Source organism: Carassius gibelio, chromosome B11, assembly GCF_023724105.1.
Source record: "Carassius gibelio isolate Cgi1373 ecotype wild population from Czech Republic chromosome B11, carGib1.2-hapl.c, whole genome shotgun sequence".
NCBI classification, from domain to species: Eukaryota; Metazoa; Chordata; class Actinopteri; order Cypriniformes; family Cyprinidae; genus Carassius; species Carassius gibelio.
In genome coordinates this window covers 22,793,211-22,818,314 of record NC_068406.1, presented here as the reverse complement: position 1 = coordinate 22,818,314, position 25,104 = coordinate 22,793,211, and the positions used below count along the sequence as shown (strand labels likewise).

At 36.5% G+C, this 25,104-nt stretch overlaps 2 protein-coding genes across 5 annotated transcripts; one reads left to right on the top strand and one right to left on the bottom strand.

Annotated features, from left to right (window-relative positions):
• Positions 1 to 9,998: 9,998 nt before the first annotated feature.
• pole4 (polymerase (DNA-directed), epsilon 4, accessory subunit) lies at positions 9,999 to 14,038 on the bottom strand. Of its 3 annotated transcripts, none has more exons than XR_008155978.1 (5): positions 13,682 to 14,038; positions 10,948 to 11,032; positions 10,804 to 10,845; positions 10,482 to 10,695; positions 9,999 to 10,265 (listed from the first exon to the last, which is right to left on the bottom strand). XR_008155978.1 is itself a non-coding variant. In XM_052569738.1 (4 exons), the coding sequence occupies exons 1-4, from the start codon at positions 13,922 to 13,924 to the stop codon at positions 10,252 to 10,254; spliced, it is 384 nt and encodes a 127-aa protein (XP_052425698.1). In that variant the 5' UTR covers positions 13,925 to 14,037; the 3' UTR covers positions 9,999 to 10,251. The 3 variants fall into 3 exon arrangements, 1 of the variants encoding a protein (XP_052425698.1); XR_008155977.1 differs by having other exon boundaries at positions 10,583 to 10,695; XM_052569738.1 differs by lacking the exon at positions 10,482 to 10,695 and having other exon boundaries at positions 13,682 to 14,037.
• A 1,436-nt stretch (positions 14,039 to 15,474) lies between these two features.
• On the top strand, positions 15,475 to 23,737 carry LOC127968475 (serine/threonine-protein kinase NIM1). 2 transcript variants are annotated; one of them, XM_052569737.1, is made up of 5 exons: positions 15,480 to 15,572; positions 16,081 to 16,099; positions 17,245 to 17,535; positions 18,770 to 19,038; positions 20,311 to 23,737. In XM_052569737.1, exons 3-5 carry the CDS (start codon positions 17,406 to 17,408, stop codon positions 21,061 to 21,063), a joined length of 1,152 nt encoding a protein of 383 aa, XP_052425697.1. In that variant the 5' UTR covers positions 15,480 to 15,572; positions 16,081 to 16,099; positions 17,245 to 17,405; the 3' UTR covers positions 21,064 to 23,737. The 2 variants fall into 2 exon arrangements, with proteins under 2 accessions (XP_052425696.1, XP_052425697.1); XM_052569736.1 differs by lacking the exon at positions 16,081 to 16,099 and having other exon boundaries at positions 15,475 to 15,572.
• Positions 23,738 to 25,104: the final 1,367 nt, after the last annotated feature.

Here is a 25,104-nt window from a genome sequence, read left to right as displayed (position 1 = left end):
CTCATAATTTATCCGAGGTTAACGATTAATTGTGGGCATTCTTAAAGTGACGTTTCACACTGCGCTTTCCTAAACCCTGGGTTAATGTTCTTATTTGCATATTCGTAGTCAGTGTTGCTGATTGGACGAACTGCAGCAAGCAACCTGTTAATATCTTTGGTTCGGTATCCTTTGTTTATTTTGATCAAATTTCCACTGAATTGACTTTTTGGTGGACTTTAAAGTTAAGAAAAAAACAGTCCTCACTCCTGTTAACGTTTTCTGTAAATATTTGATGTTTTCGCCTTAAATATGAGTGAAATGTAGCTTACTTTTACCCTGGAGAAAAAATCGCAGTTTAGTAGGCTACTAAAATAACCTTGGACTAAGTACAGTGTGAAAACCCCTGGGGGAAATTACTAGTCTGTTTTAATAACAACAAAACCATACTCACTATTTTCATTTATTTTTATATATAAAAATTAATTGTATTTTAACATACACAAGATAATCTGTAATTGCACTATAAATTTGAGATCGAGAACAGTGATACCAGCTTACTGGACTCTATAGAAGAGCTTGTATAAGTTATAGAGACTATACATAGCTGCAGAGATTATAAACAACCTTTAACAAGTCTCAGAGAAGAATACTTTGGCATATAGATTAACAGTCATTTGAGAGGACATCTAAATATCACAATATATCTGGATTACATACGGTTTGGTAGTGAATGCTGTGAGTCTACATGTATTTTCTTATGAGAACATATAAGAAAACAGGGACACACGAGAAGGCTGGAGTTTCTTGAATCGCATGTCCTACTTCAACATTCACTTGGTCTAAAAGGAAAGAAAACAACAACTGTGATTATTTCAGTGGGCTATTCACAAAGATTACAAAAACATTAATGTAGGCTATAACATAAACCAAGTAGACTAGCATCTAGATTACAACATTTTGTTCAAAGCAGAAAAGGGAAGATCTGAGAAAAAGCACAATGGTACAGAAAAAGTTCTTATTAATAGCCAACACCATATGTTTGAGGTGTATTGCAAAATACAGCATATCAAATATATAGAAATTTAGATGATTGAAATTGATTGACATTTTTTATTTTAACAGTATCAGATGATATTGGAAATATATTGGCATGAGTATTCTTGAATTTTATATTGGTCATTACATATATAGGCTAGGCCACATATTGTTCGGAATTATTCATGTATCCATGCATTTCTATTTCCAACTCGTCATGGGATTGGACGGTTGAAATTTCTGTTTACATGATAACAGCGACTTGGGTGATTGGTGGATGTCTCGTCAGAATTAAAGTAGTGCAGTTCTTAACTGGGAACTTACCAAATTAAACACAATTTTGTTACATATTAAGTTAAAATCACATTGATTGTGCCTATAAACAAAGTCATATATCATTCCTTAACATCTGAGTTTATGCATTGATGCATTTATGCGTTTATGCATTTAGGAGCTGATGCATTATCGCTAGACATCAGTTTATCGAAAGATAAAAAAGAATGTGATTTTTCCTTCCAGAACTGTTGCACTGAAATGGCATCCTGATGATTCTTGTTTACCTTGTTCATCTTTTGGGAGTTAACAACAGCGACCTGTCAATAAAGAGAAAATGACACTTCAAGACACTCATTTTTGGACACCGATGGTGCCGTTACTTCCTTAAATCCACGCAGATCTTACCTCTGACATGACGGGCAGATTCATATGCGGATTTGGCCACATGGGCCAGCGGGCTTTGACTCCCGGCCTCTGGCTCAGTTTCCGTAGTAACCTCTTCATCTTCTTGTCCCTTGGATCAGCGCACTTCACTGTCTTTTTGGTGTACAATCTGTCATGATTGGAACAAGCGAGAATATGAGTGCCAAGATCTCCAAGAACCTCTCTCTTTACATATGTCAAATCCCAAATCTCTTAATCTGCTATGCTTCTAGTCAGCGCAGGCCAAATTGGCTTCGGTGAAGAAACAGTTTGGGCATTGTCTACCAAGGCTGAGTGCATTCTTTTGCTCTACTTGCCTGACAATTACAGTTCTCGGTAATAAAAATCTGACCTGCTTAGACGGCAATGCCTGTGAGCTGTAATAGGGCATATTTTCCATGTCTGTGATTGCTCCAGGATGCCTGGAATACTTGCATGATGGCTCTTATGCTGCAATCCGGTCCCTCTGTCTGCATCTCATAGCTCAGGACGTCTTTGGTCCGGACTTTGTCGTAAGAGTACTGCATGCAGCACTGAACATCTCGTTGCATTTGCACACCCTTCCCTGTCATAGACAAAAACCACAAACCAGCAGCAGAATTCAACACAGAACAACACCTGGAACCCATCTTTAAGTATGGTAAACTGTGCACATCAATTGGCTTTCTCAACTGTTTGCAGAGGAAATCATGTGTCCTAATCAAATTTGGACTCCGTTTTGGAGCTTTCTGTGCCTACCATCATGCTTTAACACTCCTCATATCTCCAGACATGCGAGAAAACTGCCTCCAGCATCCGAAGCTCCTGAACTGGTCTGGTTATCATAGCATTATGCTTCTTTCCCTCCCACCCAGATCTGATCCCAACCGCCCCGTTCCAACATCACAATCAGATGCAAGCGAGAGTTTCACCTTACCTTCCAGGCAGCCGAAGAGGACGGCCGAGAGGAAGAGGATGGAGACAGTCTGCAGGAACATGATGGAACCTCAGAGGGATTTTTCCTCCGTGCTGCCTGCTGTCCTCTTGTGCTGTTTTTATTTCTCTCCTCTCTCCCTCCCTTCCCCTAGTTTTTCTCTCATGCGCCAACACACCCACAATCTCCCTCGCTCCCCCTCCTCGTGTGCTGTTTTCCGTCGTAGCATCTTCCCTCACTGTTTAGTAACACACAACTCTCTTCAATTAACACGTTGAGCTGTACGAGCTCTGGTGCAACGTGTATCATAATCTCTACAATACCGAGCCCATTGTTCTTGTTTTCTTGAGAATTTACAACTACAAAGCTCTCAATAATTAAGAAATACAAACCAAATTCTTCCGATATTTGAAGAAAGGAGATTAAAAACAGCAGTCCACAATGATATATGGGTCTGGCGACGAATGCTGAAGGAAAGGAAAGTTCTTAAATTGAAATGCCCAACTTTTTGAAAACTTATGATTTATTGCAGTCGAAAATGTTGGAGCAGGATGAAAGACAGTCCTGAGGTCTGACTTACAGGGAGGAGTGTGAGAAAACATTTGAACGAACAAAACATCAGGAATCAATATGGATGCTCATGTGCAGACATTTAGAGCCAGTCCTCTTGTCAAGTTCTTGAGTCATGTGGAGAAGCTGTGTTGGGACTTTATGGTTTTGGCATACCTGGGATCATTAGATCAAAAATATGCCATCTGCGTGTCCAAAGTGGGTGTATAAGGTGTGCAAGAATTCAGCTGCATAAACATACCTAGTCCATGACCTCACTCGCATCCATGGGCCACTCGTCTTGCCTGCATTTTTCGTTGGCAAATAAGGTATCACACTAAAGAAAACATGCCATCTGCTGCCCAAAGAACCTCTGATCTGACCAAGAACATGTTCACAGGCTGTTGTCATATGCACACAACTTCAAAATGTTTTTGCATTTACTTGAGTACTCCTAGTGAGAAAAAAATTGAGGACTGAGAGGTGGCAAGTTTGAACCATTGCCCATGAGCCAGAAAGCTAACTCCAGTGTTTGTCCAGATGAGCAATCCTTGTCAGATAATGGGTTTGTTAACTGAAAAACTTTTAGTTTGTTAAATTAAAACCTTTTTTTTTTTTAACCCTATAGGCTAAAGCTATAGACAGGCTCTAAAAACTGCTAGGGCAGAGCATATACACAAACTCATAGAAAATAACCAAAACAATCCAAGGTTTTTATTTAGCACAGTGGCTAAATTAACAAATTACCAGACGCCACCTGATTCAAATATTCCACCAACGTTTAATAGGAATGACTTTATGAATTTCTTCACTGATAAAATAGATAACATTAGAAATACAATAGCGAATGTAGATTCTACAGCGTCTAACACTTCAGTTTCATCCATCGCACCCAAAGATAAACTGCAGTGCTTTACAACTAGGACAGGAAGAGCTAAATAAACTTATCACTGTATCTAAATAAATAACATGTTTATTAGATCCTGTACCCACTAAATTACTGAAAGAGCTGTTACCTGTAGCCGAAGAACCGCTTCCAATATCATTAACTCGTCGTTATCTTTAGGTCACGTCCCAAAACCATTCAAACTGGCGGTTATTAAGCCTCTTATTAAGAAACCAAAACTAGATCCTAGTGAACTGGTAAATTATAGGCCTATTTCAAATCTTCCATTTATGTCTAAAATTTTTTAAAAAGTTGTGTCTGCTGAATTGATCACCTTCCTGCATAAAAATGATCTGTATGAAGAATTTCAGTCAGGTTTTAGGCCCCACCATAGCACAGAAACTGCACTTGTTAAAATTACAAATGACCTGCTCCTTGCGTCAGATCAAGGCTGCATCTCATTTCTAGTCTTACTTGATCTTAGTGCTGCGTTCGACACCATAGATCATGACATACTCATAGTTTGATTACAAAACTATACAGGTATTCAAGGGCAGGCTCTAAGATGGTTTAAATCCTGTCCGATCGCTACTGTTTTGTTTACTTAAATAGGGAGTCATCTCATTTATCATCAGTAAAATATGGAGTGCCACAAGGATCCGTCCTAGGTCCCCTTCTATTTTCAATATACATGTTGCCCCTTAGTAATATTATTAGAAAATACGGAATTAGCTTCCACTGTTATGCTGATGATACTCAGCTATATATCTCAACAAGACCAGATGAAACTATTCAATTATCTAAGCTAACAGAGTGTGTTAAAAATGTAAAAAAATTGAATGACAAATAATTTTCTCCAATTAAATTCGGATAAGACAGAGATATTAATTATTCGACCAAAAAACACTACACAGACTCTTGTAGATTACAGTCTGCAACTAGACGGATGTACTGTTACTTCCTCTACAGTCAGAAATCTTGGTGTTATATTAGACAGCAACTTGTCTTTTGAAAATCATATTTCCCATGTTACAAAAACTGCATTCTTCCATCTTAGAAACATTGCCAAGCTAAGAAACATGTTATCTGTTTCTGATGCAGAAAAGCTAGTTCATGCATTCATGACCTCTAGACTTGACTATTGTAATGCACTTCTAGGTGGTTGTCCTGCTTTTTCAATAAACAAGCTACAGGTAGTCCAAAATGCTATACAAATAAAAATAAACTTGAATGCAGTGTGTAGCTTTTCATTTCTTAATCAAGCATGTTGGAAAGATGTACCCATGTACATATTCACGAATGACAATATCAGGATTCAATGGACCCAAATTGTAAAATATTGCTTCAGTGAGCACAAGGAATCTTTTTCAATTACGGATTGCCCACCACAGAGGCCTGAGCTTAACCCCATTGAAAGTCTTTGGGATGTGACTTTACAAAGTGGTTTAACTCTTGCATTGTCAATACAAAATCTCAGCCAAAAATCAATGCAAGTTATGATGGAAATAAGTGTGATGTTGCACAAAAAATGCAAAATGTCATCAATGCTAAAGACCAATTAGTGTGTCAGCATGATACATTAGCATATTTCCCGACCACTTTTGGTCTTTTCACGTTAGTCAGAATGAACACAAAGCAGCACTGAGCTCACAAACACTGCTTTATCAGCCATTATTACAGGCATGATGAAATTTAAAATAAAATGAGACCAACTGGACTAATCAATGCAGATTAGAATCACGCAAATGAGGGTTTTGTAAAAATGAATCACTGAGCGAATCGTTTGGGAGTGGTTGAGCAATTAAGGTTAAAAAAAAATGCATATTATAAGACACTGAAAGTGTTTTTTGACCTTGCATGTATGTCAACCCGTTGTTAGGGACTCCTAAAACCAAAATAATGGGGGCACTTTAAGAATTTGTTTATTTATTTCTAAACTTCGACTTTTTTTTGTTTTTTTTGGCCAAGGCAGTGTCATTTTATATATATTCTAAATAAAATTGAAGTGGTCTTTGCTTAAGCTAAACTTTTCACAATGCAAACGTGGCTATGCAGTTGTTCTAAATGCTTTAGCAGGTTTAATGTGACTAGTAAATAGTTCTGGCTCTTATTTTATTTTTATGTAAAATCATTTTCTAACTGTTTTTAAATATCTTAATCATTTTAAAAGTTTTAAAATTGCTTGTTTTATTTTTGTTATTTTTCTTCATGATTATTTTACTTTCTTTTATGTAAAGCACTTTGAATTACCATTGTGTACGAAATGTGCTATATAAATAAACTTGCCTTGCCTTGCCTTGCCTAATCAAAAGAGCCAAAACGGCATTCTGGTCTATATGAATCGCCTTTTCTCAAAAGCCATACAATTTTCAGTGTTAATGTAAATCAAACAATGAAGAACATGCAATGTGAATATTTAATACTTCAGTTAAGGGGTTTATTCGATACTGATGAACACTAATGAACTTTTATCTCTCCACAGAACAAAGATCTCAAAGTTTGCAGCTGATGAGTTCAGTCCCTTTGCAGTACAGGGTCCTTCTGTTAACTTGTCATTGAATCATATTACAAAATACCATCCACACAAAAACAACTATGCAAAGAATTCTCAGCATGCATACTAGAGTTCTTCATCAAGGTCTTAAATTTCTCATGTAATGACTCACATACTTGCTCGTCTTCATCTAAAATTAATTAACTTTATGTCCTGGATCAAGACAGAAAGCCGACTAAACTTACATAAAATATTGGTTTTCAATTTTTTGGCTATGTTTTTATTTCTGCTGGATCGACAGCATCTCTCTCACTGTGAGACCACCAGAACTATTCATTCAGGGCAGACTGTTTTCCCCTGGGGGCATGCTTTAGTTAAATCTCAGGAAAGACACATGCTATGCTGCTATGATCGTGTGCACTCTGCTCAGTTCCTCCTGACCTGGTGATTCATAAAAATCTTTGGATAAGTTGGCTTGTAAAATCTTGTCTTTAAGCTCCGTGCCTGAAGACAAAGTCCTAGATATTTAGAGGTAAACAGTGGCACCCATCTCATCCTGGATATTGAGGTAGACTGGCAGTCTGATAATGGAATAGCCTCAAGACGGCACACTGCTTATATACCTTTCACTGACCGTCTAATGCATGTTGATTACAAACCTGCAAAGCACTTGCCAAAATCGCAAGCTTCAGTCAGATTTTATACTACACAACTACCGTTTACATATGGTGGCCATTGACTTTTATTCTTACTGGTATGACCACAGCCTACAAGTCCGTAGGGTGTCCTGTTTATCATTTTATTACACTAAAATATTCATTCAGACAGTTCTTGAAATGTATAGTTTTTGCAGTAAGGAAAGGCCTTTCAAATAAGAACTAATCATAGTTTGTCAGGTTAGTGGGTGAGCATGATTTCACCAAGTACAACATGTTCCCAGATCAACATTGTTGATCCTGGAACAACATTCCAATCGACCAGAGTAGAGATTTGTTTTAGGCTTAGAATAGGATTTAGGTGCTTCTACACTCTTTTTAATCAGCTATCATTTTCCCAAAGATTTTAGGAATAAATTATGCGTAGGGTTAGGTTTAGGGGTAGGGGTTCAGTCTATATTTTTGGACAATAATGTTGATCCAGGAACATGTCTTACTTGGAAAAATCACGGTGACCCAGGTTATTGCCATCAAATATATTGTGGTTTATTTTCTAACAGTGAAATAATTATTTATTTTTAGATGGACATATGAGTGAAGTGAAAAAGTGAAAGTGAATATACAGATGCTGGTCATATAATTAGAATATCATCAAAAAGTTGACTTATTTCACTAATTCCATTCAAAAAGTGAAACTTGTATATTATATTAATTCATTACACACAGACTGATATATTTCAAATGTTTATTTCTTTTAATTTTGATGATTAGAAGTAGAACTGACAACTAAGGAAAATCCCAAATTCAGGATCTCAGGAAATTAGAAATATAACTTGAGACCAATACATAGAAAGGACTTTACGAAATCTTGGCCAACTAAAAAGTAAGAAAATGAAAAGTATGAGCATGTACAGCACTCAATACTTAGTTGGGGCTTCTTTTGCCTGAATTACTGCAGCAATGCAGCGTGGGATGGAGTCGATCAGTCTGTGGCACTGCTCAGGTGTTATGAGAGCCCAGGTTGCTCTTATAGTGGCCTTCAGCTCTTCTGCATTCTTGGGTCTGACATATTGGATCTTCCCCTTCACAATACCCCATAGATTTTCTATGGGGTTAAGATAAGGTGGCCAATTAACAGGGATACCATGGTCCTTAAACCAGGTAATGGTAGCTTTGGCACTGTGTGCAGGTGCCAAGTCCTGTTGGAAAATGAAATCTGCATCTCCATAAAGTTGGTCAGCAGCATGAAGTGCTCTAAAACTTCCTGGTATACGGCTGTGTTGACCTTGGACCTCAGGAATCACAGTGGACCAACACCAGCAGATGACCTGGCACCACAAACATCACTGACTGTTTAAACTTTACACTGGACCTCAAGCAATGTGGATTGTGTGCCTCTCCTCTCTTCTTCCAGACTCAGGAACCCTGATATCCAAAGGAAATGCAAAATATATTTTCATCAGAGAACATAATTCTGGACCACTCAGCAGGAGTCCCGTCCTTTTTGAAGCAAGACACTTCTGACGCTGTCTGTTGTTCAAGAGTGTCTTGACACAAGGAATGAGACAGCTGAAACACATGTCTTGCATACATCTGTGTGTAGTGGTTCTTGAAGCACTGACTCCAGCTGCAGTCCACTATTTGTGAATCTCCCCCACATTTTTGAATGGGTTTTGTTTCACAATCCTCTCCAGGGTGCTGTTATCCCTATTGCTTGTACACTTTTTCTACCACATCTTTTTCTTCCCTTCGCCTCTCTATTAATGTGCTTGGACACAGAGCTCTGTGAACAGCCAGCCTCTTTTGCTTAAAGGTGTCAGTGGTTGTCTTTTGGACAACTGTCAAGTCAGCAGTCTTCCCACTGATTGTGTAGCCTACAGAACTACGGAGACCATTTAAAGGCTTTGCAGGTGTTTTGAGTTAATCAGCTGATTAGAGTGTGGCACCAGGTTGGGATTTTCCTTAGTTGTCAGTTATAAACATCAAAATTAAAAGAAATAAACTTTTGAAATATATCAGTCTGTGTGTAATGTGTTAATATAATATACAAGTTTCACTTTTTGAATGGAATTAGTGAAATAAATCAACTTTTTGATGATATTCTAATTATATGAACAGCACCTGTATTTTCAACAAGTCTACATGCATTTGACTTTTTACAATCATTTACAGAGAAGCCATAATTTAAATGTATTAATTTCCAGTCATTATAATGTGATCAACAAAAACGGTTGTTGGTTCCTCACATGTTGTTCAAAAGATCTTTTCCAGTTAAGCCCGAGACACACAGCATGATTTTAGCAATCCTGAGATCACTGCATATCTAACTGTGCAATATGGATCTAATAAACTTGGATATGACTTGCGTGTAGACTGTACAAAGATGACACCTAGTGACTTGTAGGCTGCGACACACATTTCTATAGAAGATTAAAATGTCATCAGTTAGTTAAACGTCATTAGTTAACTTTGTTGAAAAAAGTAGAAGCAGCCAAAGACAAAGGCATAAGACCTCGAGGTAAACAGTTTTATGTTTCAACCATGTCACATTTTATCGGCCTGGCAGTAGACATAGGTCATAGCAACTCTGTGTGTTGATCATCCAGAATTTCTGACACTCTCAGACTATCTTTGAACCTCTTTCACTGTACGACATATGACCACTGATTAGGAGCCATGATCACAGAAATTTATTAAAATAATTCAGAATAATCAAAAGTCTCAAAGCAGCACAAATTCACACATATCAGTTTTGCCCTCTCGCACAATGAACACACAACACTCTTTAGAAAAAGATAAAGAAATTCACTTTATTCAAACGTTCAACATTGTTATAAGAATTTTAGTGGAAAATACAATTGGCAATTTACAACCTTGGCAACTGTACAATTTTATCAAACGGCTCAAGCATTACAAGCATCTCAATGAAGAAAAAACCTGTTCCAGCGATCTTTCCTCCCTTTTGAGTTCTTAAATCTGAAATGAAACTTCAGAACTTGTTGACAGTCTTTACATTCATATTCGTGCACCTTTTCAGTCAGTCCAGGGTACCTACACAAGAGTGACACAGAAAGCAAACAGCTGAATTTAAAGAAATAACCTCTTTACACATGAATGAATTGCTTCGTTCAACCAAAGTTTGGTTCTATTCCCCTTCACAGGTCATATGTCACTTTTGGGTCTAAACTGTGGCACGTTTGCATCATCATCAAGTAACACTCGTTTTAACTGTACACCATTGTAACTATTGATTTTGAAGACATGAACCTTCAGTAGATCCAGTGCAGGTTACTCCAGGCCTTTCACAAGGTGAACCAAACTCTTGCCAACAAAGCAGAATTTCTTTATTGAAACAGTCATGTTATTACCAACTGCCTTCATTTCTGAATTCCTAGAATCAAAGGTCTTCATGGTCACATATAATCTGACTCCATGGCAGAATATTGTTTGCTTTAAGGCTTACAGTTCTTGGAAAATGAGGCTTGAAGGGAGGAAAGAAATATAGGCAATCAGAATGATCCATAAAACATTCTCCCACTCCTTTAAACCATTTCCCGGAGGAAATAACATTAAATTATGACTCCCTTACCTTCCAAAAACGCAAACTCATCTATTGCTTCAATAGCATTGTCTGCCAAATGAGAAAAAGCACCAATCATTACAGCATCAACACCACGGATGTTTTTAGTTAAAATTCTATTCAAACCATTTTAGAATTTACTGTATAACTTACCCAAGTCTTTGCGTTGAAGGGTTTTTCTCTTTCCCTGCTGTGCGTAAACAAGAGCATCCTTGGCGATCATTTCAACAAAAAGCTCCTGCGGGAAGAAGAATAATTGGTACCATTTTGTTTACTGTGATGTATTCGTCTTTACCCACCCAAGTGTGGTGGGGCAATCCATAAATTTTGTCCTGACGGTCCCATCAAAGTTTATACATCAATAAATCTGCCCTAGTTGGAAGTGGAATTCAGAATATCCAGACAGATAAACACTTAACAAATAATCTCCATCTGTCTTATTATACATAATATTTGTGTCATAGAAGCAATCAAGATTTTTCCGGCACTCTGAGAACCTAATATGAATTTTTTTTCTGAGGCAATTACAGACTTCTGGCTTTTAATGAGCGTGTCATTGGTGTCTGAGATTGTTTATTAACATTTATTCACATTACATTCGATCATGGGATTTCGTTTAAATGTGACCTGAGACTGTCTTACAATGAAACAAATTTTACAACCAGAAACTCAGACAAACAAAACCACAGATAGATAGACAGATAGTTGCAGAACTAAAACCGAAATGAAACAGAAAAACTTACCTTCATTGATCTCGTACATCAACTTTTATGCTCTAAAAACATTTCTGTAATTTATTATATATAACTTCTGCTGGTTTGTTATCAAGATCATGTAATTTAGCTGGCAAAAAAAATTGCAAAAAGTTACAAACTGTCACCGTCCCACTTATGGGATGCTTGGTGCTCTTTTAAATTGTTTCTCTATCAAGTATTTTAGTAATCATCAAAAATTATATGTTGCTTGAAAGATTAAAAAGCTCAAGATTCATCCAGTGAAAACTATTTGGAAACCGGAAATTGTGTTACCAAGGAAATGGGTCTTTAAAATGTTTTGGCAGTCACCTCCTGCTTAACGTGCGGTGTCAACTGTAATATTACAAAATGCATTAGTCTTTTAAAATCTAAACTTTTTATAATCTTCACATAAAACATAATTGGAAAAGGAAAAAAATCTAGACATTTGTGACAAAAAATGCATTAAAAAAAAAAAACAATGGCATTTTAATGGCACCAAGTGGCTGTTTTTGGCAGAACACGCTAAATGGCCATGTACTTACACTCTGAATTAAACTGACACAATGATCGGAAATGTTTGCTTTTCTGCACATCAAGAAAAAAATAACTATAAAATTAGAGCTCTTTTTTTTTTAGAGAGAGATAATACCAATTCCTTACATAATACCTAATTGGAATAGCATTGTGGAGAATATACCTTGGGAGAAAGTATGGACCTTGCCTCATAGATATCTGCTTACCAACAAAGTAAAAGAAATAACATTTAAGTTAATTCACAATTGTTACCCAACTAAAGTTAGACATTGATGTGAGTTGCTGTTTTTGTCATTCTTCTGAAGAAGTCTTCATTCATTTATTTTGGCAATGCTCCTACACTGAAAAAATTTGGTCAGACTTTTTGGCATTTATTCAGTGTTATTTTGTAAGTGACTTCTCTTTTTGTTTTCATTTGGATTGTTTGACCATTCAAAAGAAAATACTGGAAAATATTACATAATTTATGTTTCCTGTTAGCTAAATTTCACACTTTTGGCCATTTCACACTTCAGAGCGGGTTCACGAATCATTTGAATCATTTGAGTCATATCGCGACTTCAGAGCGGCTTCGCGAATCATTTGAGTCAGATCGGGACTTCAGAGCGGGTTCGCGAATCATTTGAGTCCTCTGAATCATTTGCGTCATTTGAGTCAGATCGGGACTTCAGAGCGGGTTCGCGAATCATTTGAGTCAGATCGGGACTTCAGAGCGGGTTCGCGAATCATTTGAGTCCTCTGAATCATTTGCGTCATTTGAGTCAGATCGGGACTTCAGAGCGGGTTCGCGAATCATTTGAGTCCTCTGAATCATTTGCGTCATTTGAGTCAGATCGCGACTTCAGAGCGGGTTCGCGAATCATTTGAGTCAGATCGGGACTTCAGAGCGGGTTCGCGAATCATTTGAGTCAGATCGGGACTTCAGAGCGGGTTCGCGAATCATTTGAGTCAGATCGCGACTTCAGAGCGGGTTCGCGAATCATTTGAGTCAGATCGGGACTTCAGAGCGGGTTAGCGAATCATTTGAGTCAGATCGCGACTTCAGAGCGGGTTCGCGAATCATTTGAGTCAGATCGCGACTTCAGAGCGGCTTCGCGAATCATAACGCGATCTACAGGCACAAGCGAGTCTTTTAAAAACAGCAACAAACATAAAATACACTAAATAAAAGTCATTTTTTGCAAATCCACAGCCTTTTTATCTACAGATCAAGCATTATGAGTATATAATATTGGAGAGAGTTTTACCATGCATACTGCTGTAAATGGACGAGGTGCGCGCTATTTGAATACTGAATGGAGAATGATTGACAGCTGCAGAGGAGGGAAAACAAGATTTCCGTAAACCTAGAACATTCTTCTTTTGACGCTCGGATGTAAAATCATATTACTTTTTTTTCAGCATGGGGGTGGCCAGGGACATGTTTACAGATGCACGGGCCTCCCTAGGACTCCGTGTAGAACCGCCACTGGAGAAAAAATTAACATGACGAATAGATGGATAAATAATTAAAAGACAGACAGAACAGAAATTGGTATCACAGAAATGAGACGACAGCAAGACAGGAAGGGAGAGAAGCACGACGAATCCAGCACGTGTTTGTGTGTATATCTTACCGTGGCTTTAGCTATGATGAACACAGACTCTTGACTGGCCAGACTCACATCCGGATCGGCTTTCATCAGAGCTTTGATTCGCGACAGCGGCAGCTTGGCGAGACGGTGCTGCTGCGCGGCCGCGATGGGCACAGCCTGCCCGTTCCCTCCGTCCTCCTCCGGCTCGGTGCCTCGGGGATCATCCTCAGCTCCGCTGCGGTCCACCTCCGACTCCGCGGGAGCTGCAGACGCAGTTGCAGCCATTGACGCACGCTGCTCGCAAAAAACGCGTTTCAAACAGAAAGCGGAGCGTCTGATGTTCTCCCGCCAAATCTGACTGTAAACAATCTCGAGGCGGACGGTGGAACTGACGTCACAGCGCCATGTGACGTCATGTTCTCGGCTCAACTCCTTCCATTCTGTAAAGGCCATTAAACAGCGCCGTTGAAAAATTAAATCTTTCAAGAAAAGGTTGATTTTTAATTGATTACAGATGACGTGTACTCAGTTCAGAGAAACTGTTTAGTGAAACAACAGAGGAAGTACATACTGTAAAAACTCCCCTACATCCAGAGAAAGACTACTTAAGATTATGTATATGTTGGAGTAAATAAACTGTGTAATGCTAAATCTATATACTTACCACGCCAAAAATCGCATGCCTCATTATACCCCAGAATTAATTTTCATTGCTTTGTTGTCATCACATAGTATCAGGGTAGCAATGAATAGTTTGGTATTTTTTGAACAATTAGTTTTTTATGTAAATGGTAACTGTTCAGTTTGTGAAATGGGAGCTAGGGGCTAGTTGTCACACTTTTTTATTCCAGGAAAGTTTTCATTGGGCAGGTTTATTTTTTCATAAGTGAATGCATGAAGTGGTAAAAATGGCCCTAATGTTTTTTAAAACAACAACAACCAAAAAAAAAAAACTGACTTCCATAAAAAAATAAATTAAAAAGAAAAATTGCATAAATGAATTGGAACCACACACTCTTTGGTTACCTTCTTCTGTGTTCAGAAGAAAGAAATTTCTACAGGTTTGGATCAAGTTGAGGGTGATTACATCATGAGAGAATTTGTATCAATCTATTTATTTAAGGGGAATTATTCCTTTAATGTACACAAAAGTTTTAATATATCAAACATGTTTATTTATCCCCTTCCTTTCCTTCAATTCGACCTGCTTTATGTATTCTTGGGGCATTGACACACATTTTTCCACCGTCGTATGACCAAGAAATATAAAAATGACATTGAGAACAAGTTTATGAAGAATTTGTGGAATTCAAGGGTTAGCAAAAAGACAGTTATGAAAAAAGTTTAATTATGGCAGGCTCCCATTTTGTGGCAGCTCACATATTTATGCTTATATATTTATGCCTTAATTATACTTTTTTCAGTTTATTATGGGCTTTTCAGCCAATTTTTAAACAGTAAAACAACATAAATAATTCATGAAATTGAAAAAGGTAAATAGATTAAAAAGAACATTGTTTTGGCCAGCAGAAATTCTAATTCAACATACACATACTGCATGACTTCAATTAAAATGTGACAGCCTGACTCAACCTGACTACTGTGAAGAATATTTTGTCTTCAGAACACAGTTTAATCATCTAGTTTAAATTTTAGTTTAAAATAGTTTTTAACTAGATGTTTAAAACCAATGCTAGAAAATAGCCTTTAAATGTTTAACTGAATAGGTCTTCCCTGTATCAAGTGTATCAAAATAGCATTCTTTTGCGTAGCTCCATTGGGGTGTGTTACAATGGATATTATTACGTCCATCTAATTGGATTGATCGCTGGTGATCGCCGGAGGATTGAAGCCTGGAGAGTAAAAGAGGTTGTCATGCTGTTCTCTATGTCCATTCATACAGACACCAGCATGAAGGATCCACAGCTTCCAGGTAAACTATATTTCTTCATGGAATAGAGTATAAGGGAGAGTTTTGACATTGTTTTGAAATGCAAATAGGGCTATGTTTTATTAGACCAGTTTTTTTCTGCGCATGGTTATGTGTCAAATTGCATAGATTATGAATAACATATCAAAAGAGAATTCTAAATATATTTTTCTTACAAGACAAGTGGATGTGGTATGCATAAGATGCTGTCATTTTTTTTAAATCTTGAATTGTATGTTTTAAATGTTTCATTTTAAATTTCAACACTTAATCCTTGCTCTTAAACACTGTTGTTTGTTAAATATGAAGGGGTTTTATAGTAAAGATGTCTGTCCAATCGATACATTAAGGAATTTTTTTAATTTTCAAGAGTTTAAATGATATCTAGGACACTTATTTCAAATTTGTTTTTGTCAATACTGTGCAAAATATTGTATCAAAAGTAATTAATGATAACGTTGTCATTAAGCAAAGTCATATGCATGCCCAACTATTTGTTTTTTTCTTGCAGCATTGATGTTTCTGATATTGTAAGTAGTTCAGTGGATATCCTGTGTATTTTTAGAAGTGTGTCGAGTCTGCAACCTGTGATGCATGGTCTTAAAGAGGCTCCTAATCCACCCTTCTTAAAGACTTTCCTATTCAGATTTATAAGCCTGATCTTGCCTCTAGAGCAGACACACTGGCCATTTGAACTGAAATAGAAAGGACATGGAGTCTGGATTAGGATTATACAAGAACATCTCTGCGACGAGTGTGATATTCCTAAAGGGTGTTCAACATGTCATTTCAATATGCTTACAGAGAACTTCACTGTAAAAAAAAATAAGTAGCAACAAAACCAGATCAGATGGATGTATTTTTTTTACCCAAGTAGGTGTTACACAGTTGTCCAAACATAGAATTTCACATTTCTGAAATGTTAAGTGTTTGTAAATTACCAGCTTGCATTGCAGCATGAATAAATGATGCGGTTATAGGATTATTGTTTTGTTGTGTGCTAACTTCATTTAAACCGTTGCTGTTATTTTGTCATTATAGTTAGTTATTTGTTGTAAGAGCTCATTTTTGACATTTGTTGATTGTTACTGGTACTTGACAATAAAAGATATAGTTCACTTAAAACTAATACTATATATACAGCTGTCAAAACAATGCATTAATTTACTGTGTTAATGCATGAATACTTGCTGAACAAGAAATCTGTTGCTGTCTTGATGAATTAGTTGGCTGAATGAGGCATTCACTGAACAAACAAGTGTTACTCAGTACAGTTATTAAGACAAAAGTTGAAAAACCTGTACGCTTAGTTGAGTTAGATTTTTAACTAATCTCAAAAAAATATGTTTATATAGTGACTTGATTTTGGTAAAAAAAAAAAAGATGGAAAAAAAAGAACTAGCTTTATTCAAGTAAACACATATTTTAAAAGAATCACCCTAAAATGTATCAAATTAAAATTCATTTTTATGGTTTAATAAAAATAATAGCTCTTAAAAGATAACATGTAATCTTTGATTTAAAAGTAGATTTAATTTATTATTGTTAATTATTATAAATTGCAGTTTTGTAAAGACATGAATATGCCATAACTGTTTACATGTAAAATAACCCTAACTTTTAAAATTTCTGATATTTTCAGTCTTCTTTTTTTTCATTATTTGTCTCATCCAAGGTACCAAAACACTAAATGTCTGGGCGAAGAGACGTGGGAAAAAAGGCAAGAATGAGCCAGCGGCCCAACCTGCCCAGAAGGAAGCAGAAACACGCAAGTCTCCAGCGCTGACGCCTGAACAACTAGCGAAGCAGACGGCCTTCGAGAGGGTCCTGTATGATATGTCCCACAATGACCAGGTCATCAGTGACATCATGCTGGGCCGCAGGATTGCTTTCTACGATCTCAGAGGAGAAATAGGCACTGGGAATTTCTCCCAGGTTAAACTGGGCGTTCACGCTTTGACTAAAGGTGAGACAGTCAAAGTGAGACATTATACTTTTTATTTTCTCAATTTCAAGCGTGCATTAGAAAAAAATCTAAATGGTGTCTAAATGTAAAAAACTGAGCATATTGGCAAATAAATTATACCTGTCTTTTGAATCTCTAATGTTAAGAACATTTAAAATGTCCAAATGAAATACTTTATGGGGCCACTGCATGTGTAAATCACAGACTTATTGATCTTGTATAACATTAATAGTGTTTGTTGGAACTAGATATTTCATAGTTGGAATGAAATTAAAATTCCAAACTGATCTCATGAGAAATTGGAACTTCATCACTTGCTCACCGGTAGATCCACTGCAGTGAATGGGTGCCATCAGAATAGGAGTCCAAACAGCTGTAGAAAGCAGTATTGTGTAGAGGACTCATATTTTAGTTGGAAGTTAAAACAATTTTAATGATGGATTTGTTTCTTACAAACACACTGTTTTTTTTCTTCACAAGACATTTACTGATAGACTCGAGTTGTGTGGATTATTGTGATGTTTTTATTAGCTGTTTGGACTCTCATTCTGACGGCACCCATTCACTGCAGAGCATCTGTTGGTGAGCAAGTGATGCAATGCTGTATTTTTCTAAATCTGTTTTCATAATGAAACAAATTGGATCATCTCATCTACATATTGGACGGCATGAGTGTGAGTAAATGTTCAGCATATGTTCAATTTTGGATGAACTATCCCTTTAAACTTAGCCTTCCCTTTTCTCCAATCTTTCATCTGCCTCGATTTTTGGCAGAAGAATTTTCTAAATCCAGGCAACAACCAATGCATGCTTTAAACCAAGTCCCTGTTTGACATTTCGTCTTTTACTAGAATCCATCACACATTTCACAATAAAAAAGAGAGATCTGTGGATACTTCATCACGACTGTACGCTCTCTGGATTTCTGTGATCTGTCAGTTTGCAGCTCCTGACAGCAGGCGGCACAGTCGAACTGTGTCAGTGACCACGAGTTGATCCGCTCATGTAATCCATCAGATTTACAGCACCCCTTCTGTGAATCGCTCTGATATTGTGGTGTGTTGCTTGAGAGGCCTTCTGAAAGCCTCTCTAGCATTCTGCCACATATTTGTTTAAAGACCTTTTCTAAGATTTTAAGATAAAAAGGTCACTAGAATATTTCACTTGATCCACTGCTATGTCATGGATTTCCCCAAATATAATTCACTGTGTTTCCCCCCTCTCTGTCTCACAGAGCGTGTTGCAGTAAAGATCCTCAATAAAGCACGTCTCGACAAGAAGTCACAGAATCTATTTACCTCAGAGATCATCTGCATGGAAAAACTCTCCCATCCGAACATCGTGCGTCTGTATGAGGTGCTCGAGACCAGTAAGCATTTGTACTTAGCAATGGAGTACGGCAGCGGAGGAGACCTGTTCTCACGCATCACCAGCAGCGGCCGCCTGACAGACCTGGAGAGCAAGCTCATCTTCGCCCAGATCATCTCAGCCATCAAATACATGGTGAGAGCAGCAAGGCCTTGTCCTCACCCGGCCTGACAACAGATCCTGTTTAGTAATGCTGCTTTTGAAGACAAGCATCGCTCCTTATATCGATCACACTTAGAATCAGGAATTTGAACGAATCCCTCAAAATCTGGTTTAGAACTACAATCATCATCCTGCACATGTGCTACGAACATCAATATACCAGTCAGGGGCGTAGCCATCTTTTCAGAAGTGAGGGGGACAGAAATTACACACACACACACACACATAATATAAACATTACAATATAAAATTTCTGTATTCTATAAAGCCTACCGGTCAACAGTTTTTGAACAGTAAGATTTTCTTAAATAACTGTTTTCTATTTGAAAGTTAATTCTGTGATGTGCAGCTTTATTTTCAGCATCATTACTCCAGTCTTAAGTGTCACATCCTTCAGAAATCATTCTAATATGATGATTAGCTGATTATCAATATTTAAAACAGATGAGTAAATTTTTTTCAGTATTCTTTGATGAATAGATGGAGCCAAAGATCAGCATTTATGTGAAATAAAAAGCTTTTGCAACATTATACACTATATAAAGTCAGTATACATTTTTCTTTTAAGAAATTATAGAACACTAGAATATTTTTATTTAGCAAGGATTCATTAAATTGATCAAAAGTCAAGATAAAGACATAATTTTACAAAATATACTGTAAATACTTCAGATAAATGCTGTTGTTCTGAACTTTTATGAAAACTATACTATAACTATACTTAAAATATATACTATATATTTTTACATTTTAATGTTTTGATTTTCCTTTAATCAAATAAATGCAGGCTTGGTTAATAGAAGAGACTTCTTTAAAAAACATTGACAAGCTTATGTTCAAAAACATTTGACTGATGAATACTATAGGCAACTTTTTCTCTCATTACTAGCTTTTAATTGGCTTAGAAATCTATAACTGCTGGACAATAACAAATAATAATGATTTGTTTATATACTACAAGCTATTTTTATAACATTATAAGGCAGAATAGTTTCTATTCTGTAATAAATGCTATGACAATTAGCATTGCATTGTTCATATACTTTATTTATCACCTGCTGGAGATGTCTTGAAAATCCATATATTGTCACAATTGTATGTTTAATGTCTTCGTGTTTCCAAAAGTTTCCAAAACTGTTTTCAAACAGCGATAGCTGGATGGTTTTGTCTTTATATATATATATAGAATTTTACAAGGTATGATTCAGTCTAACAGATCTTTATATTTCATTGTTTGTTTTTCAGCATGAAAACAACATCATCCATCGCGACCTGAAAGCAGAAAATATTTTTTACACCACATGCTACTGCATCAAAGTGGGTGACTTTGGTTTCAGTGTTGTCAGTGAGCCGACCGAAACGCTGAACACGTTTTGTGGCTCCCCGCCGTATGCGGCGCCTGAGCTGTTCAGAGACAAAAGCTACGTGGGCCGTTATGTGGACATCTGGGCGCTGGGCGTCCTACTCTACTTCATGGTGACGGCCACAATGCCTTTCTTTGCTGACAACTTAGGCCGACTGAAACGCTGCATCCTGCAGGGGGCGTACAGCATCCCGCCCTACGTCCCTGAGTCCTGCCAACTGGCCATCAAAGGCATGCTGAGACCCGTACCTGTGGACCGGACCACTGTGTCACAGCTGATGGTATGCTCCTGGCTGAGGGGCATCGAATACCCCAAACCCTATCCTGCTTTCAGCGCGACGCCCAATTACCTGGCTGACCCGGCCAAGAGTCTGTGTGTGGAGGAACAGGAAGTGAAGTCGGCCCTGAGCGAGCTGGGCATCAGTGGCACACACCTGCAGAATAACACCTGCACTGACTGTCGCAGCCCAATAACAGGAATTTATCGTATCCTGCTGCACCGCATCCAGAAGAGGAGATCCGTGGAAGCGGTAGGATATTCCGCCCTGTACCCGGAGGATTTCAGTAGCAAGAAATACTGCAGCAACAACACAACTGCTAAGCACAATCCTTCTGCAGTGTGTAACGTCTTATGAACAGTGTGGGGGGTTACGCATTACAAGTAACTAGTAAAGTAAAGTAAAAAAAAAAATCAAAAAAGTAACGCAGGTTACTTTGTTTTCCCATTTATTGACTGACAAGTCTTCTGTCCCCACATTGGGAGAAATCAGAAGTACAGAGGCGTTGTGTGCTCTGTGTGAACATGATGTAGTTCTACACTAAATGTGAATGTGCATTAATTCATCCCACTTGCAAAAAAACTGATTTAGTTATCATTAAAATTAATTAAAACAGTGACATGCAAACTCAGAATATGACGCAAACCTGCAATAATTAAATATGTTAAATAACACAAATGTATCTAATCTCATTTTATTAACTAATGTCTTTGCAGCTGACCTTTGATGATCCAGTTCAACCATACTCATAATCAAAAATGACTTTAGATAAACTAACAATTGTGCTTCATTGTTTTTTTATTGTTGAAGGCGTGTTGAATCTTCTTCTCTTGTGTTCTGCTGTACAGACATCAGTTTACTTTTCCTTCAGCCTGAGGTTTATTCACTACACTTTTTGATGTGAAAGCGCTTTTACATTTGCTATAAACAGAACTTCTTATATATATATATATATATATAAAAAAAATCAAGCCCTGGCCATATTTAAAAAGTAACACGAAAGTAACGTAACTCATTACTTTCCATAAAAAGTGACTAAGTTACGTAATTAGTTTTTTTAGGGAGTAACACAATATTTGTAATGCATTACTTTTAAAAGTAACTTTCCCCAACACTGCTTATGAAGACCTCCTTTTAATGGTTCATGGGTGAATAGTTTGTTTGATGCCATGCTTCCGGAATTTATGAATTTATAAGTATACATTTGTGCAATTTTTTGCAATTTAATTACAAATCCCAGCCTCCCAGAATCAATCCCAAGATCAGTCTTTTAAGAAACAGCGCAACAAGTGTAGCCTAATTCCAGAAATCTTTTTAACAAATCAAAAACAGACTGTGGGAGAAATTCAGCTTTATTCCCGAAAACAAAAGAACACATTGCAACAATATATAGTGTGTCAGCTTGTTTCCTGAAATGATTGGGTCTTATGAGAAAGGAATAGCTCAAAAAATTGGACTGAATCAATATAACTGAAAAAAAGAGATCAAATTAATCATAATAAATCAGTTGCATTGCATAATTTTTATTCTGTTTTACAAAATCAACAGAGTCCAGTGGGGACCAAAGGTCTGAGACCATTTCTGAAATGGCTCAAATTTGAAATACTTATGTTTATTTTGTATGTCGCTTTGTTTTATTTTTGCTTTCAACACCAATAAACTCTTTTCACAAAGGTCTCATTAAAACATGTGGATACAGCTGTTTTTCCTTTAACAGTCTGTATATTAGCCTATATATACAAATGAAAACATTTATAAGCAGCACAAATTGCATGCACATTTGGATTTATCACGCTCGTGTAATTCTAATCAGTAAGTGGTCATTTACTGTTGCCAAGCTGTGTACAGAGATGTGGCCAATCCTTAACATTTAGGAAAACATTTGTTGTATCACTGAGCGGCTGAATGTTTGAGATGTTGTATGTTTGATATAGTCTGAGCCACAGCTTTTGGTTGAGTGTAGTAAATATTTGGTCACTGTCTGTTCTGGTCTTGTGTAACAAAGTTCACATGCATTTGTACAGATTTGATGCTTATTTAATGGACTCCACCGCCATCTGTTTCTATTAAAATAGCTGAATTGCTACTTGAGATCTCAGGCAGGGTTTACATTGACTGAATGACGTAAAGGATTAAACGCTAATCCAAATGAGCGTGGTGCTTTATAAAAAGCTTGTTGTATCAGCGATTTCTTCGTATTCTATAGAATCAATCTTCTTTATTTTCCCTGATAAGGAAAAACAAGCAAGCCATAGCACATTCATATCAGGAATGGAGGAGATCTGCCAAGACGCTGTTTTTACAGGCATAATAGTGTTTTGTAGCTACACACATATGCCTTTGACTTTCTAAATCTGATTTAGAGATACATTTCATGTTAATAAACCATGTTTCTCAATGACATGACATATAGATGTAAAATTGTTACTATACCATTGCGTCATTTGCAGCATGATGTTTAATCATCAATTTACAGTCAAGCGTTGCATGTGATTTATTGTTACAGGATCGCATGTTAATATTAACAGCTTTTTGTTTGAGACAAATATATTGGATAGTGCTAATATGATACATTTCATATAACCTTATGTCACACAAATTTCAGATGCTAGATAAAAATGCATTGCATTATATTTTTGTATATGGAATATGAGAAAATGTTATAGAAAAAAAATGAAGGGGCTTTTATCCAGTACATATATTGATTAATTTTATTTTTGCATGAAATGTAAACTGGATTGTTGAAGTTCCTAAGCTTCAATAAAAGTAAAAAAAATAATAAAGTGTACACTTCTATCATAAAAATCATAAAAATCCATACTGTGGTTAAAAAAGAAGCCTCTCTTTGAGCTACATCTGATCAAAAATGATGTCACACAGTTGTTTATTTTCTTGTGTAATCCAATGCATGTTGTTCTGTGATGAATTGGGAAAGCTAAGAGAACAAAAAGAGTAAATATGCACTCTGGTGATTAATCACACATCAGACTATCCAGCATCCAAATAACCAATTAAAAGAGTTTATTTTGAACTGGATTCTCTGAATTGCTCATTTTGGATACATATCCAGTGCAAACAAGTATGGGACTGGATTAACTGTCCTTAGGTGTTTTTAGAAAAAAGACTTACTGTTCTTGGTTTTTGCTGTGTGTTAAAAATTTAGACTCATAAACATCTCTCATATAACCTATCTTTAAAGCAACAGGACCCTTGAATAAACATCCTTTCAAATCCGTCTTAGACGTGCAACGCATGCCAGAGATTTACTGTCCTCGGAACAAACAGTTTCTTTTCCTCTCTCTGTGAAATCATTTGGCCTCAATTTCACAACACTTGTACACTTCCTGCACATTACTAGTTTGTGCTTGCAGTGTTCATGGTTTCTACAAAGTGATTGTCAGTTTGCTGGCTGATAGAGATTTTGCAATCCACTCCACTCGCTCATTCCAGACTTGTTCACACATGCTTTGGCACCAAAAAGTGACTAATGAAGATCACAAAAGATCGCTGATATACTTTGATATAGATGCTAACTGCCACCTATTGTACCATATATTTCACAATATTAACAGGCAATTCATCTTTTGTTTTCCATCTAGATAAACTCTTAAAAAGCATTTTTCAGTGTGCATCATTTTTATGTGTAAGAGACAAGATCTCTATTCTAAATCTTTATAAATCATAGGACACCTTAGATATAAAATAAGAACTTAAAATAAAATTATTTTTGTTGTGAGAGTGGCTTCTCTAAAGTCTGAGGAGACTATATATAAAGATAAATAAATAAAAAAATATATATTATATTTATATTTTGCTTACCAAAGCATTACATCTATAGTATTAGCCTTCTAATTAAAATATATATTTATTATTCCTCTTTTCATAGCATGCTTTGTTTAAAGCTCAATCTGTTAATTGCATACTACAACGCATGTGCACTTGTAGTGTACTTCATATTTTAAAAATAATTATTACTTGCAGACAGTATAACATTAATTTAATAAAAGGCCACTTAAAATCAGTAAGTTATCATGTTTCTTAAGTACATTTGTAAAAAGTCCACTTTGTAGTAATGTCAAAGTAAAGGTTTTGCTTTAAACATTTTAAATCATTAGGCCTTTGTTTAAGTAATGCTTGCACTTATTTGATGACTTGAACATATAAAGCACAAATTATTTGAACTTTAGTAAGTTTTTTTTTTACATTACATTTAAAGTCAATGTATTCAAACTGTTCTAAATCGTAAATGCTTGTCAGTGTATTCGCCAGTACACTTCAAAGCAATTATGACACTGCATATGAAGACTTATGTTCATGGTTCAAAAAGCACTCTTAAGTTTAAGTAAATGCATTTCATATAAATCTTAAACAGATTTTATTGCAAACAGCATATAATTA

Coding starts and splice junctions, on each gene's coding strand:
- pole4 (XM_052569738.1), bottom strand. CDS start 13,924: ATGGCTGCAACTGCGTCTGCAGCTCCCGCGGAGTCGGAGGTGGACCGC. Junction 11,033..13,681: donor TCATCATAGCTAAAGCCACG/GTAAGATATACA, acceptor TTCTTCCCGCAG/GAGCTTTTTGTTGAAATGAT. Junction 10,846..10,947: donor CCTTCAACGCAAAGACTTGG/GTAAGTTATACA, acceptor CTCATTTGGCAG/ACAATGCTATTGAAGCAATA.
- LOC127968475 (XM_052569736.1), top strand. CDS start 15,515: ATGCTGTTCTCTATGTCCATTCATACAGACACCAGCATGAAGGATCCA. Junction 15,573..17,244: donor GAAGGATCCACAGCTTCCAG/GTAAACTATATT, acceptor GTCTCATCCAAG/GTACCAAAACACTAAATGTC. Junction 17,536..18,769: donor CGTTCACGCTTTGACTAAAG/GTGAGACAGTCA, acceptor TCTGTCTCACAG/AGCGTGTTGCAGTAAAGATC.